Source organism: Chanodichthys erythropterus, chromosome 3 (genome assembly GCF_024489055.1).
Source record: "Chanodichthys erythropterus isolate Z2021 chromosome 3, ASM2448905v1, whole genome shotgun sequence".
In the NCBI taxonomy this organism is placed as follows: domain Eukaryota; kingdom Metazoa; phylum Chordata; class Actinopteri; order Cypriniformes; family Xenocyprididae; genus Chanodichthys; species Chanodichthys erythropterus.
The window spans coordinates 45,712,460-45,726,577 of record NC_090223.1 but is presented as its reverse complement, the minus strand read 5'-3'; the positions used below and the strand labels follow the sequence as shown (position 1 = coordinate 45,726,577).

The 14,118-nt window shown below is 37.9% G+C and overlaps 1 protein-coding gene and 1 long non-coding RNA gene across 2 annotated transcripts; both read left to right on the top strand.

The window, feature by feature from the left end:
* Positions 1 to 426: 426 nt before the first annotated feature.
* On the top strand, positions 427 to 6,098 carry LOC137012697 (uncharacterized). Its single transcript, XR_010893596.1, has 5 exons — positions 427 to 511; positions 2,322 to 2,392; positions 3,297 to 3,431; positions 5,328 to 5,531; positions 5,649 to 6,098. It is a non-coding gene; the product is annotated as an uncharacterized lncRNA (long non-coding RNA).
* A 178-nt stretch (positions 6,099 to 6,276) lies between these two features.
* LOC137012690 (uncharacterized) lies at positions 6,277 to 10,086 on the top strand. The gene is made up of 5 exons (XM_067376085.1): positions 6,277 to 6,715; positions 7,137 to 7,305; positions 9,435 to 9,568; positions 9,670 to 9,865; positions 9,967 to 10,086. The coding sequence occupies exons 1-3, from the start codon at positions 6,289 to 6,291 to the stop codon at positions 9,562 to 9,564; spliced, it is 726 nt and encodes a 241-aa protein (XP_067232186.1). The 5' UTR covers positions 6,277 to 6,288; the 3' UTR covers positions 9,565 to 9,568; positions 9,670 to 9,865; positions 9,967 to 10,086.
* Positions 10,087 to 14,118: the final 4,032 nt, after the last annotated feature.

The window sequence follows — 14,118 nt, the reverse complement described above, 5'->3', positions numbered from 1 at the left end:
ACCTTTTGCTTTGTACAACTTTTAACAAACGTTTTTCCTCCTGATTGCGGTAAAAACCACGCGATCCGGCGTCAGCTCCTCGAAACTGCTTCCCTTGTTGTTTTTCCAAGAAGTAACGTTAACGTTAAAGCTGAAAAAAAACGTTTTCCGTTGTTCAGTTTCCTCCATATACGATCGTGTGATCTGCTGTGGCAGTTCTCTAACGTTAGATCGAGGAGCACTGACCAACCATATCGACGTTTATTAAAATCTCGACAGAAAATCCAAACACAGCCTCATACAACGGTATTATTTAGGGCGTAAATGTAGATCCTGTAAATATGGCGGCGGACCCATGATACGGCGTGACGTCACCTTCTCAACGCAGCTCCGCCCATTCAACTTCTGTTAGTTAACGGATCTGGTTCAGTGCAAAGCAGATGTGCTTGCTTGGCTTCCTCATCAACACCCACGCTGTGTCGAGCGCGGTTTCTGTCTGATGCTGTTGAACACTGTCGTCAAAGAGAAAAGGGTATTTAGTCAAAAGAAACGTCGTGTCTTTTTGTAATTTCACGTTAAATGTATAGTTGAAGAGAGAGTGTTTATAAACCCTGTTTCTGCATTTCATGTCGATTTTTTTCATTATCTGTCTCTCCCGCCATTTTAGGTTAAAAAGTTTTAGCAGCTAAATAAATACCTATCACTGAAGCATATAACTTATAGACCTAAGACCTAACCTTATCAACTGTCAGGTTAAGTCGTCAAAGAGAAAAGGTAATTTAATCAAAAGAAACGTCGTGTTTTTGTAGGTTCACGAAAATGTATAACGTAACTGTTAGTTCAAGAGCGAGTGTTTAGAAACCCTATTTTTCTGCATTTCATGTCGATTTTTTTATTATCTGTCTCTTCCGCCATTTTAGGTATTAGCAGCTAAATAAATATCACTGAAGCATTACCGTTATAACGTTAGATAGACTTAACTCAACTGTCCGGTTAAGTCGTCAAAGAGAAAAGGTAATTTAGCCAAAAGAAACATCGTGTCTTTTTGTAGTTTCACGTTAACATTAAATGTATAGTTGAAGAGCGAGTGTTTATAAACCCTATGTTTCTGCATTTCGTGTCGATTTTTTTTTTATTATCTGTCTCTCCCGCCATTTTAGCTTAAAAAGCTTTAGCAGCTAAATAAATATCACTGAAGCATTATAGGCTTACTCAACTGTCAGGTTAAGTCGTCAAAGAGAAAAGGCAATTTAATCAAAAGAAACGTCGTGTCTTTTTGTAAGTTCACGTTAAAGGTATAGCAGATAGTTGAAGAGCGAGTGCTTAGAAACCCTATTTTTCTGCATTTCATGTCGATTTTTTTTTTTTTTCATTTTCTGTCTCCCGCCATTTTAGGCTAAAACGTTTTAGCAGATAAATATCACTGAAGCATTAACGTTATAACGTTAGATCTACTCAACTGTCAGGTTATAAGTCTTCAAAGAGAAAAGGTAACGTAATTTAGTCAAAAGAAACGTCGTGTCTTTTTGTAGTTTCACATTAAATGTATAGTTAAAGAGCGAGTGTTAATAAACCCTATTTTTCTGCAATTCATGTCGATTTCTTCATTATCTGTCTCTCCCGCCATTTTAGGTTAAAAAGTTTTAGCAGCTAACGGTTAAATTAATATCACTGAAGCATTATAGGCTTACTCAACTGTCAGGTTAAGTCGAAAAGATGCGTTTTAGTTAAAAGAATACAACGTGTTTTTACTTATTTCACTAACGTAACTTAATAAATAGGTGGGCAACCGTTCAATTTATGTTTCTGCATTTACTGCTGGCTGTTAGCTAATCGCTATTTTTCTTACTTCTGTTTTAAGCTCCCCACGCGGACTTAAACATTGTTGTCTTAGATAATAAGAAGGTAGTTTTGAACATGATTGATTGTCGTTTTTGCGGCAGGACATTGCAAACGTTGAGGGGTTATGTGTTGCACTGTAAGGTTCATAGAAACGAACCACGCTGTGTTTTTAAGTGTGAGAGCACTGATTGCAGGCAGACATTTTGCACATATGCAGCATTTAAGGGTCACTTCTATCGAAAGCACAATGTGCCAGCACCGTCTAACACTGGCACAGCCATTATATCAAATTTTATTTGTGCCATGTCGCTGTGTTCAGAACGATTTCAGACCGTGCAGGAACTTCTTGTACACTTAAAAAGGCATTTAGTGGAGGGAAGATCTGTGACATGTCCAGTGGCCGGTTGTCAAAGCACATTTACTTTGAAGTCATCATTTACTGCTCATTTGTCTAGGAAACATCCGCAATGTTCAGTTAATAACATAAATGTTATTTACAGAGACATCACACCCCAGTGCTCCACTGCTTGTGAAGAGGCTTCCCAGACTTTAGATGGTGCAACAGAAGAAGGTACTGAATTGCCACCGAATTTCAATGAAACATTTCTTAGGAATGTTTGCTTGTTCTATCTTAAACTGCAAGGGCAGCTCCTACTTCCAGCTTCAACAATACAAATAATTGTTGAAGAAATGCAAAATGTACATGAATTAGGCCTTGATTACACTTTGAGCAAATTACACTCACTCTTGAAAGATGAGTTAAATCTAACTGATGATGTCATGGGAAAAGTATGTGATTGTATCAAGGATTCTGATCTGTTCTCTTCATCTCACAAAGGCCCACTGAGAACAACCCATGCAAGAGCTCAGACATTCAAACGCATGTTTAAATATGTAGAGCCCAAAGTAGTTAGATTAGGATATGATGAAAATATGAGACAAAGGAATGCTTATTACATACCTGTGAAGCAAACATTGATTAGCTTACTAGAATCAGAATTTTGGAAGAATTCAGTTCTGCAACAGTCAAATGAAACGGATGCATGCGTTCTTAGTGACATTTGTGATGGAAAAGCCTTCAAGTCCAACCAGTTCTGCATTGCAAACCCAGGAGGCCTGAAACTTATTTTATACCAAGATGCATTTGAAGTAGTCAATCCTCTAGGCTCAGCAAAAAAGACACACAAAGTTCTCGCTGTTTATCTCTCTGTGGCAAATTTGCCTGTTCATGTGCGGTCCAACACGGATCATATGTCCCTAGTCTTGCTGTGTGGCGAGAATGACCTAAAACAATTTGGATGTGCTAAAGTTTTTGCTGACATGTTATTGGATCTGAAAGATTTTGAAGAAAATGGAGTCACTGCAGGAGGGGAAACAGTCAGAGGGGCTTTGTACTGTATTGCAGGGGATAATTTAGGGTCACACGGCATTGGTGGGTTTACTGAAAACTTTAGTCATTCTCGTTATTTTTGCAGGTACTGTGAGGTCACCAGAGACGAATTTCAGAAAGAACCCAATCTTTGCGGACAGCAACGAACCGCTGATACCTACAACGCTGCTGTCGCCTCTCTGTCTGAGGAGAGCAGAGAAGTCAAAGGAATAAAACAGAGGTCAGTTTTCAATGATTTGCCAAACTTTCATGTATGCCAACCTGGTCTCCCACCTTGTTTAGGCCATGACATTTTTGAGGGTGTTTTGTCCTATGATCTTGCTCTGTACTTGAAGTATTTCATTAAAGAAAGAAAATGGTTCACGTATACCCAATTGAACAGACGAATCAAACAATTCAAGTACAAAGGTTCTGATGCTTTCACCAAGCCATGCTCTGTCAAATCTGGTGCACTCAAACTCTCTGGTCAAGCTGTCCAGAACTGGAATTTTTTGAGGTTGCTACCTGTTCTAATTGGTGACAAGGTGCAAAATGCAGATGATGACGTGTGGCAGTTGACTCTCCTGCTCAAAGATATTGTCGATATGGTTTGTGCGCAAAAGATTTCGTTATCACAGGTAGCTTATCTTGACGTCATAATCCAAGAGTATCTGGATTCAAGAAAATGTTTGTTTCCTCAGAGTACTCTAAAACCAAAACACCATTACTTAAGGCATTATCCCTCGCTAATTCTGAAATTTGGCCCCCTTATCAGATTATGGACGATGCGTTTCGAAAGTAAGCACAGCTATTTCAAGAGATGTGCCAGGCATTTGAAAAACTTCAAGAACATTTGCCTAACTTTTTCTGAAAGGCATCAGATGTTTCAGGCATATGTCTCGGCAGGACCAGGATGCAGTGTGCTTCTGCAAATTAAAAATGGTTGTGCTTTTATTCCCAACCTTTACAGTGACACACTCAATCATGCTGTTAGTGAATTTGGATTTTCAGAAAATGATACCATTGTCTCCACAGAAATTCAGTACAAAGGTACATCATACAAGAAGGGCAATTTCCTAGTCTTGAATAATGAGTCCATGGAATTTGGGGAGCTTGTCATCATTTTAGTTAAGGATAATGCCACTGTGTATTTTCTTATGGACACGCACAAATCTGACCATCTTCCCAAATACCACCTGTACTCTGTGACACAACAAAGTACAGGAATGCAGTGTGTTAACATTAATGACTTGGTAGATTTTTATCCATTGACATCATACATCTTTGATGAACACACAGTCATTCCACTGAAACACAGCGTTTTGTCATAGTGATCTTGGCCATGTTTGAATAATTAAAAATATTATTAGTTATAGTTGGCCAGAAATGGTGAATGGAATTATAAATTTAGCCTTAAAGGATTAGTTCATCTCAAAATGGAAATTTCTTAATTTACTCACCCCAATGCCATCTAAGATATCCATATCTTTCTTCAGTGTAAAAGAAATTAAGTTTGAGGAAAACATTTCTGGTTTTATCTTCACATAATGAGTTTTAATTGTTCTCAACGTTTTGCAGTCTATTTCAATGCAGTTTCAAAAGTCTTTGATGTGCTTCAACGGGCTCTGCAGGTTACCAGCTGAGGACGAGGGGGTTTTCTAGCGAAACGATCAGTTATTTTACATGAAATAACTGATCATTTCACAAGAAAACCCCCTACTATAAAATAACTGATAGTTTCGCTAGAAAAACCCCTCGTCCTCAGCTGGTATCCTGCAGAGCCAGTTGAAGCACGTCAAAGACTTTTGAAACTGCATAACGTTGAGAACCATTTAAACCCATTATGTGAAGATAAATCCAGAAATGTTTTCCTCAAACTTGATTTCTTTTACACTGAAGAAAGACATGGATATCTTGGATGGCATTGGGGTGAGTAAATTAAGAAATTTCCATTTTGAGGTGAACTAATCCTTTAAGTGGTTCTTTATTTTTTTTATTTCCACTGACTGTAGTTTTGAATCCATTTCATATTGGAATTAGAGTTGTCTAATATATATACAAAATGTGCAGTGTTCCTGAGTAAATCTATCAGCTACTTTTGTAATATTTCCTTTTATGTCTTGAATGCAATTTGTAGAGATGACGGAATCATTTCTACGTCCCGCCATCACGAAGGTCTTGCCTGACCTTCCAGAAGTATCGAAGGACATCTTGGTAGAAACTCTTCAATGCCTGGGGATAGAGACCCATGATGACTTTCAGTTTATTAAGGAAGAGGATTTGTTGTCAGCCTTGAGGCCCATACAAGCCCGGAAGCTGGTTGCTGCATGGAGTCTGAAATGTAAGTTCAGCATTGCTGTTCATGATGTGACCAGTTATCAACATGGCTATATAAGTTCAGTCAAAATATAAAAACATCCATATTATGTCTCTGTTTAATGTATGTGTATTTTTAAAGGCCAGGGCCAGGAAAGTGATTCTTCAAGCCTTTCTACCTCACCAGAACCTTCCACATCCGTACTGTCTCTGTCGCCAATTTCAACGTCGCCTGCCAGCTGCTGTCTGAGCCCAGGTCGCTCTTTTCCAGACTCATTCCAGATTCCATGGGGAGAGTTCCCCGAGGCTTTGACGCAGGCTTTAGAGAGAGGTAGACGTCCAGGTTCAATTTTGAGGAAGGAGATGGTTAGAATTGTGGTCCGTGAAATGATGAAAGTAACACCGTCCATAAGTAAAATGAATGCTACTGATGTGGCCAAAAAAATTGTGGCAAAATATCCAAAATCACTTCAAGATGTCATAGAGGGTGACATAATAGGAACTGGGTACCAGTCCCTGGTGAAACAAATTCAAAACAGAGTTGAAAATGTGAAACGGCCTTCAACACCAAAAATAACAAAAAGAAAGAATTGGCACGACTCTGAAACTGGCGAAATACCACCTGAAAAACGGGTAAAAATTCAAGACACCTATGGGTGCATCAATTGGCATGTGAAATTTTTGCCCCTTGGAGAAACGGCGAAAGCCAGCAGCAGAAAAAAGAGAATCTTAAAAGTCTGTGTAGACAAAGTGATCAAAGTCCAGTTCTTTTGAAATCGCTCATGAAGTCGACGTTCTATACCCAACGCCAAGAGGCCAACAAAGGGGAAGATATAAAGTACCTCCTTGAAAACTGGCCATATTGGTTTAATGAGGTTGGCATGACAGTACACTTCAACGAGCTCACAGGAGTAGATCTGAAGGAGACCTTCCTGAAGAATGTGGAACAGAAGGGGGAAAGGCTCTTGCACTTCATGAAAACTGTTGCTGTAAACAAAACCAAAAGATTCTATCAAGCTGCGACGAAGCTACAACTGCTGAGGGGAGAACACACAGGTTCCTCTGAAGATGTCACAGAGATGGTGCTGCTTCTGCTGGCTTATTTTGATGAGAAAGAAGATGTGATTTTCCATTATGTGGAGGACACTTGTCTGGCTTGCGAAGTGGACATGGACCGAGTTCCCTTGACTCCCACAATTGTTGTGTGTGGTAAGTTAACCTCACTCACTCACCTGCGTTTAAGATGAACATCAGAGACACAGATGGGTGTATGAACATGATGAATTCTGGGATAGAAATAATGTAAATCTGTCCCAGATTTCTTTATTTCTATCCCAGAATTCTTAATGTTCATGCAGCATCTGTCTGTCTCAGCCATTCACCTCAAACGCCCCCACTCACACACTCCTTTCTCTCTCCCTGTCTATCTCACACACCTGCCTTCCAAACACATGCTCTCTCATTCACATACTGACATGCACCTCAATATCTCATTTTTTGTTTTTGTGTGGATTTGTCACTCACATGCACACACACACCTGTTTTTACACTTGACACTTGAGTTAGTGACAGACATGTTAAATGTTAACATTGTTGTTGGATTCTGTTTTCTTTTTTTTTTCTTTTTTAGGACAGTCCTGTTATTCCTCCAGAAGGATGATGCTGAGTGTAGATCAAGTCATTGTGAACGAGAACATCTCTTCCTTCATCACGTCCTTCTGCATGATGTTTGCCAGCTACTATTGCTTTAACATCAATTATCCACCTACGCTTGCATCAACCCTGGAATTTCTACAGAGGTACTTTTTTTTGTTTTGTTTTTTGTGCAAAAAATAATATTTATTTAAGTGGTCATTTGGCTGAGGCTTTAATCCAAAGTAACTTGCACATACAAATACCTTCAGGGCCTTGCCATGTCTAATTACAAGCACATACTGTGTTAAGAAGAATTCGACATGCAAGTACATAAAAGCGAATCAATGAAGAAACGTTTATTAATCCCCTTAGAAAATGGTGAGACGTGAGTGAATATTTGGGAAAAGAAACGAGATTCCATGCTGGGATGAGTCATGATTTTTTAAATATTCAATAGTTTATTTAATTATAAAATATCAAATAGGTTGTGCGATTATTCTCTAAAATAAAATCTCCATGTTTTCGGTGCTGATGTGGTGGTGACGCGTTAATGTAACCGGAGGGTGACTGCCAATAACGCACATAACTATCACAAAGAACCAGCAAAAAATATCAATGAGACATTTTAATGGAATAACTAATGGAATAATATTGTTAAATTCGCTGATAATCGGGTGACCAGATCGCAAACCAGAATTCAAAGCTGGCAGAGCTCAAATTTATTGGCTCACGCACGACACACTCATTCTTCGTGAGTCATGACGTTATAACATTTCGTCTCGTTTTGGTCAACGAAAATGAAGAGGCATTTTAGCATAGTTTTTATTTTTGTAAACCACATTTAGTCTCGTTTTTATTTGTCAACAATAGGGGTGTCACGATTCTCCAAATCCTCGATTCGATTACATTTTCGTTTCTAAGGTCACAATTCAATTCTCGGTTTTTATATAACTATATATTTTTTGCTATGCAATTTTAAGACTAGACTAGGGCTTGGCGGTATGACCAAAATTCTGTTTCGCGGTTCTGTTTCACAATAACAATATATTTCACAATATAGTTATGTTATGGAGAAATCGACAGAAAAGGCTTTATGTATAATCTAATAATAAATTAGAGATGAAAAGTACTTCACCTTGTTTGATTTTATTTTTCTTTTATTTGGTAATCTATTTTGATAGCTAAATATAGTAAACAAAACACATTCATCAACTTTTAGATGAACTGCCCCCAACTGATTGATTGATAAAACTCGTAGGTGCAATTAAACTTTAAAGAAAGTATTGCTGATTAACTTTTCAATCTCATGTTATTGTTTCACTTCATCATTCAGTTTATAATATCTGAATTTTTTATATTAAACTATTCTATTCATAATAAATGAGTTACTTCCTTTTAATTGTATAAGATATTAGTAATATTAGTGGTTTAGATGTGTTCCCAGGTACAGTTTTGCCATGCTTATTATACTGCATTTTTAATGGGGTTGTTTTGCTCTTATTGTGATATCTGACAACCCGTCACCTCAAGCTTTAATCAAGACACCTTCAGAAGTGATATAAGGAGAGCAGCAGTAATAACCTTACAGCAGCTACTGTTAGCGTTGACTAAGTAGTATAAATTATACACTCCTTGTAACTGCGTCATTATTTTACCATAGTCCGGTGATCACTGACACACCGCGCTCCCTTTCATTGCGTGAGCACGCACACATCTTTTGCATCAATAAAATACGATCGGTTCATTTGAGCGTCAAGTTGTAATCACGTATCGAACCAAATGAAGATTTTATCAGCTGGTTCAGTGGTCAATGGGCTTTATGCCCAGCTTAAAACGATAAAAAAAATTAATTTGATGATCGAGATTGTGGTTTAATTTCGATCGAAATTGTGACACCCTTAGTCAAAAATATTGCATTATACATTTAATTTTAGTCATGACATATAGCCTAGACCACGCTCTCACATGTTTATTTTTTAATAAACCATATTCAAAAACATATACAAATGAAATAATCTTTAGAGTAATCTTATAAAGCCGCAGCTATCATTACCAAGCGTGAAGCATTGACAGTGAATGAAACGAAGCGTGCACACGTGTGAACCAATGGTGTAAACCTAATCAGAGGACGCGCCCATAGGACGCGCCACGGGTTTTTAAAAAGAAAGACCGTAGCTTATTTTAACTTGTTTGTCTTTTACGTTGGACTGATTTGACTTATGGAGATGGTTGTGTTTCATGTATAAATAAAGTGGTGTTTATCTGTGTTTCTTCCCTCTTCTGCTTCCCTAAGATGTTTCTTTTCGATTAATCCGGAGAGGGGGACAAAAGTGGAACGAACAAAAGCAACACAGTTGCACGTTAATCCAAAAGTCCTTACCTTGATTCAGGACCTCTCCGACCACGAATGGCGAGCCGTTTAAAAAGGTATGTGTGCTAGTGTTTAGTTGTCCTTGATCGTTGACTGACTTGACTAATGAAACTAATTGATATGATTTTGTTTCTTTCTCTCTTCTCTTTTCCCCTAGGTGTATCTTCAGTTGAGTTACCGCGAAGGTGAACACCCACGTTTCCCTAGATGTTTCTCTAGACGTTTCTTTTCTGTTTATCCGGAGAGGGGGACAAAAGTGGAACGAACAAAAGCAACACAGTTGCACGTTAATCCAAAAGTCCTTACCTTGATTCAGGACCTCTCCGACCACGAATGGCGAGCCGTTTAAAAAGGTATGTGTGCTAGTGTTTAGTTGTCCTTGATTGTTGACTGACTTGACTAATGAAACTAATTGATATGATTTTGTGTTTCTTTCTCTCTTCTCTTTTCCTAGGTGTTTTCAATTGAGTGACTGCGAACCCCCATATCTACTTTGTTTGTGGGCCAATATTAACGGTCACATTTTTCACACACCCTCTCTCTCTCCTCTTCCTTAATCACTAAATTTTTCAACAATAAATTGGAATTCTTGTGAATTGTACATTGACTAATGAGTGGTTTGTTACAGCCTATCATTGCATTTAGAAGTAATTTGAAACGGCTGCTATTCCTGCAGATATGTAGGGAGAAATAGAATAGGAGTAAATGATATGTTTTCTTCTTTTTAGTGTGGAATGAAAATACAGTCAGAATCAAGCTTTTGCTATCAACTTTATTTTTCAAAAAATTTTAAATAAGCCCTGATGTAATGTTAAATAAACAGCCGGATGTAATTTTAACTGAGCAAACTCGTCAGTTTAGCATAGCAGTGACATAGATATCACGGAATCCCAATGTTGAATTCACATGTTAAATTTACTTAACAAACTTGTTCACTTCAGTGTAACAATGATGTTAATATTACTGAAATCCAATGTTAAATATACATATTTAAAATGTAAAATTCACATGTAACTCCATAAGTATGTTTACGGTTTGATGTCATTTTTACAGTTTTATTCTGGTAACCACAGCTGCCGGTATTTTTCCGTAGAAACAACGGGATTTTTTTTTACAGTGTACTGAAATCCAATGTTAAATATACATATTTAAAATGTAAAATTCACATGTAACTCCGTAAGTATGTTTACGGTTTGATGTCATTTTTACAGTTTTATTCTGGTAACCACAGCTGCCGGTATTTTTCCGTAGAAACAACGGGATTTTTTTTTACAGTGTACTGAAATCCAATGTTAAATATACATATTTAAAATGTAAAATTCACATGTAACTCCGTAAGTATGTTTACGGTTTGATGTCATTTTTACAGTTTTATTCTGGTAACCACAGCTGCCGGTATTTTTCCGTAGAAACAACGGGATTTTTTTTACAGTGTGTATTAGGGATGCTCATTTCGGTTAAATTTCTCGACCGACAACCGACGCTCGTTATCCGATTATTAACCGTTAACTGATAAGATTATAATATTGTATAGCCTATATAATATGACATTAAATAAAAAATACAATTGACGAGTGTCTGTGTCTTCCACGGGTTTATTTTAACATGCAAACAGCAGCATAGAACAGATAAACAACAGAACCTGGATTCACATTATCAAATTGTCACGCACCTGCAGCGTTTCTGACAGCAGAAAAAAATAATTTAAATAAAAGGCATAAAATAAATAGGCCTACACTAAATATTTTTCACTTAAATGTTTAACAAATTAAGATGACAAAACAAAAACACGGTGAATCCATTGAAGCTTTTAACAACCGGTATTTTAGACATTTTTTCCGTCAAATAAAAATAGCAGGCCTACCTCAAGGATTGTTATTGTTATGACCACGGACGGTGCACGTGTGCACACCGAACGCGTCTTTCCGCGCTCATGGGCAAAGGAGTTTCTTTGAAAGGCTCGCGCACGAGACTAAGCGGAATGCGGGAAATGAAGTATACCATGGCCCTGAATTGTAATGGACTGGAGCTCACGGTTCACATCGAGAGAAATGGGAACGCGGGGGCACCGCTATGCGACCGCAAAAGGCACTTTCACTTTCGTGATCAAAGTGCATGCCACTGATAAGCTTAGTAGCTATACACATACCAATTAAACGCGCAGGTCTCCTCTCGTGCGTCCTCCCCACTGTGTCGCCGGTCGAGGCAATAATTTTCGTTTCGCTTTTAGATATCTCTTTTATTGATGCCATCAATGCTTTTAACTAAAAACAGTCCATAAACTACAAATCCTTCAGTCAAGCCAGCTCGCGCGTCAATCTGAGAGATCAGCCTCTTATTACCTTAAAGTGTCAAATTTCTCGGTTTCTGAATGGACGGTTTTGCTTGATTGACAAACGCTAACGTTCGGCCACGATTTATATACCATCGACCTGTCCTAAAACGTTAGCACGCTGTGATCGATTGCTTGGAAATGGTCAGTACTTCTTTTCGCTCGCTTCATTTTGCTTGTTGCTTAGCGAAATATGTCTGGCACGTGTGAAACGCCCGGTGAGTTAACAAATAAGCATATATGTATATATATAGCATATTTTTCTTTAACCATGCAGCAAAAAAAACAAAAAAATCGTTTAACTGATAGTATTAATCGGTTAAAATTCTTACTTTCGGTTAACGGTTAAACGGTCAATGCGAGCATCCCTAATCTGTATCTGTCTGTCTATCTATGTATATATCTATTTACCTATCTGTCTGTCTGACTGTCTATCTACCTGCACACACAGGAAAACAAGACAAAAACAGTGATAAAGAAAATGATTGTTTGCAGTGTTCTTACTGTTATTGAAGATGGCAAGGTGGATGGAAGTAACGTATTGATCCCTAAGGGGGAAATTCAGGTGCTGAACATCAAAAGTGCACAAATACTTTCACACACAGAGAGTGCAAAACAAAACACAGTCTAAAGGCAATTACAGTAGAAAGTGTAAACCATAACAGAATGCGAAAGAAAAACTGTCCATGAGCAAAGTAGTTATGCCCGGCCAACAGGCCATGTAATTTGCTCTATTTCGGATGTGACACATAGATCCTTTTTTTCCTAATAAAAACTTCTGGAAGATTGCTGAACAACAAGAAGAAATAAAATATCATGTCAAAAGTTTGGCAGAGACTACACTACCCCTGAACTGTAAGTCTTCATTCCCTCTGCAGGAATAGACTCTCCCAGAACATTGTGATCGATGCGCTCTGATGTTGGCAATTATACTGTGATTGAATTATTTCAGTCATTTCAAAGCATCTAGATCGGGTGGAGGTGATGGAGTTATTTGTCAACGGCTGCTGGACGCGATGCATTGTTATCTGAATCTGTCTGGGCACGCTTCCAATTAACTGACACACTAATATGTCATTTATGTGTTTTGATGCATCCAAAAAGCCATAAGATATCCCTTCCGAAGCTGTCTTGAGGACCTGCTGATCCTGTGTATTAGATTTGTACTGTATTCGAGATGGAAACATAATCAAAGTTTCATCAGGGCATTTGTTTATCTAATCATCAGAGAAATTAGCCGCTAATGGAATCACACTGTATCACTGGAAACAATGGTAATGGCCTCTATTAAAAAGCTATCACATGGATTTTGTGTAAGTAAATAGATTTATTCCTCAGACTTGCCAAATCGCTTATCACTTTAATGTGAGCATCGCTGGAGGGAGTTCAGAGTTTAAATGTATAAATAGCAGAATGCTAATAACTCTAACAGTAGCTAATTTATACAGGAAGGAAGGCACTCTGCATCAGTGCATATTTCAGTGTCGCAATGCCTCAGCCTCTCTTAATGCCACTTATATCAGCATTTTTTTGGCATTTTAAATTATTAATACGACCATTGGGTCAAAGTATATAAACTAAATGGTGATGAAGGATGCACTCATGAATGTATGCTATTAGTTTTCCCTACTAAAACCAAATGCAATACTAAATCTGAGATATGCCAGGCAAAAAGTGAGCTTGAGTGACATTTCTAATTATCATTCAGCAGCTCATATTTATCCATTTCGGCCTCAGCCTTTTTCAAGGTGGGCCTATGCAGTTACCTCATATTCGTGCAACTATTTCAAACACTGGTATAAGAGCAAATCCATGGTTCACCTTCATAAGTGTTTGATTAACTATTATATGAAAGGTAAGCTGTTTAATCGTCAGTTTGGTTTGTTTGTTTGTGCATGTCTTGTATGCGCTTCGCTGCTCGTTTACAGTCAGGAAGCAGCTAGCCTGCGATGCTAACGGCGCTAGCGGATTTACAGTGATTGTCATTCTGTTAACAGATTGTCTGGAGGGAATCAGCGATGATCTTGCAATTTTAGAAACATCAGACTAGAAAGAAATAAAGAAAGAAAGAAATCACTGTTCACATGCTCAGTGACATATAAAAAGGAGTCATGCACACAGGGACAAAAGTTTAAATCTGGCCTCAGCTTTTAGGTCTATTCTTTACTGACCCATGTGAAAAATGAATACATAAAATACCATATTCAAACTGAGAAATATCACGAGGAATGAAACATTCCTTCATCTTTTGAGATAAAAGAGTTCATTGTACTA

What these genes read in the sequence shown, in the direction of transcription:
- LOC137012690 (XM_067376085.1), top strand. Translation starts at nt 6,289, where the DNA reads ATGAAGTCGACGTTCTATACCCAACGCCAAGAGGCCAACAAAGGGGAA. An exon ending in TCCCACAATTGTTGTGTGTG is followed by an intron (nt 6,716 to 7,136) that starts GTAAGTTAACCT and finishes TTTCTTTTTTAG; the next exon opens with GACAGTCCTGTTATTCCTCC. An exon ending in ACCCTGGAATTTCTACAGAG is followed by an intron (nt 7,306 to 9,434) that starts GTACTTTTTTTT and finishes TGCTTCCCTAAG; the next exon opens with ATGTTTCTTTTCGATTAATC.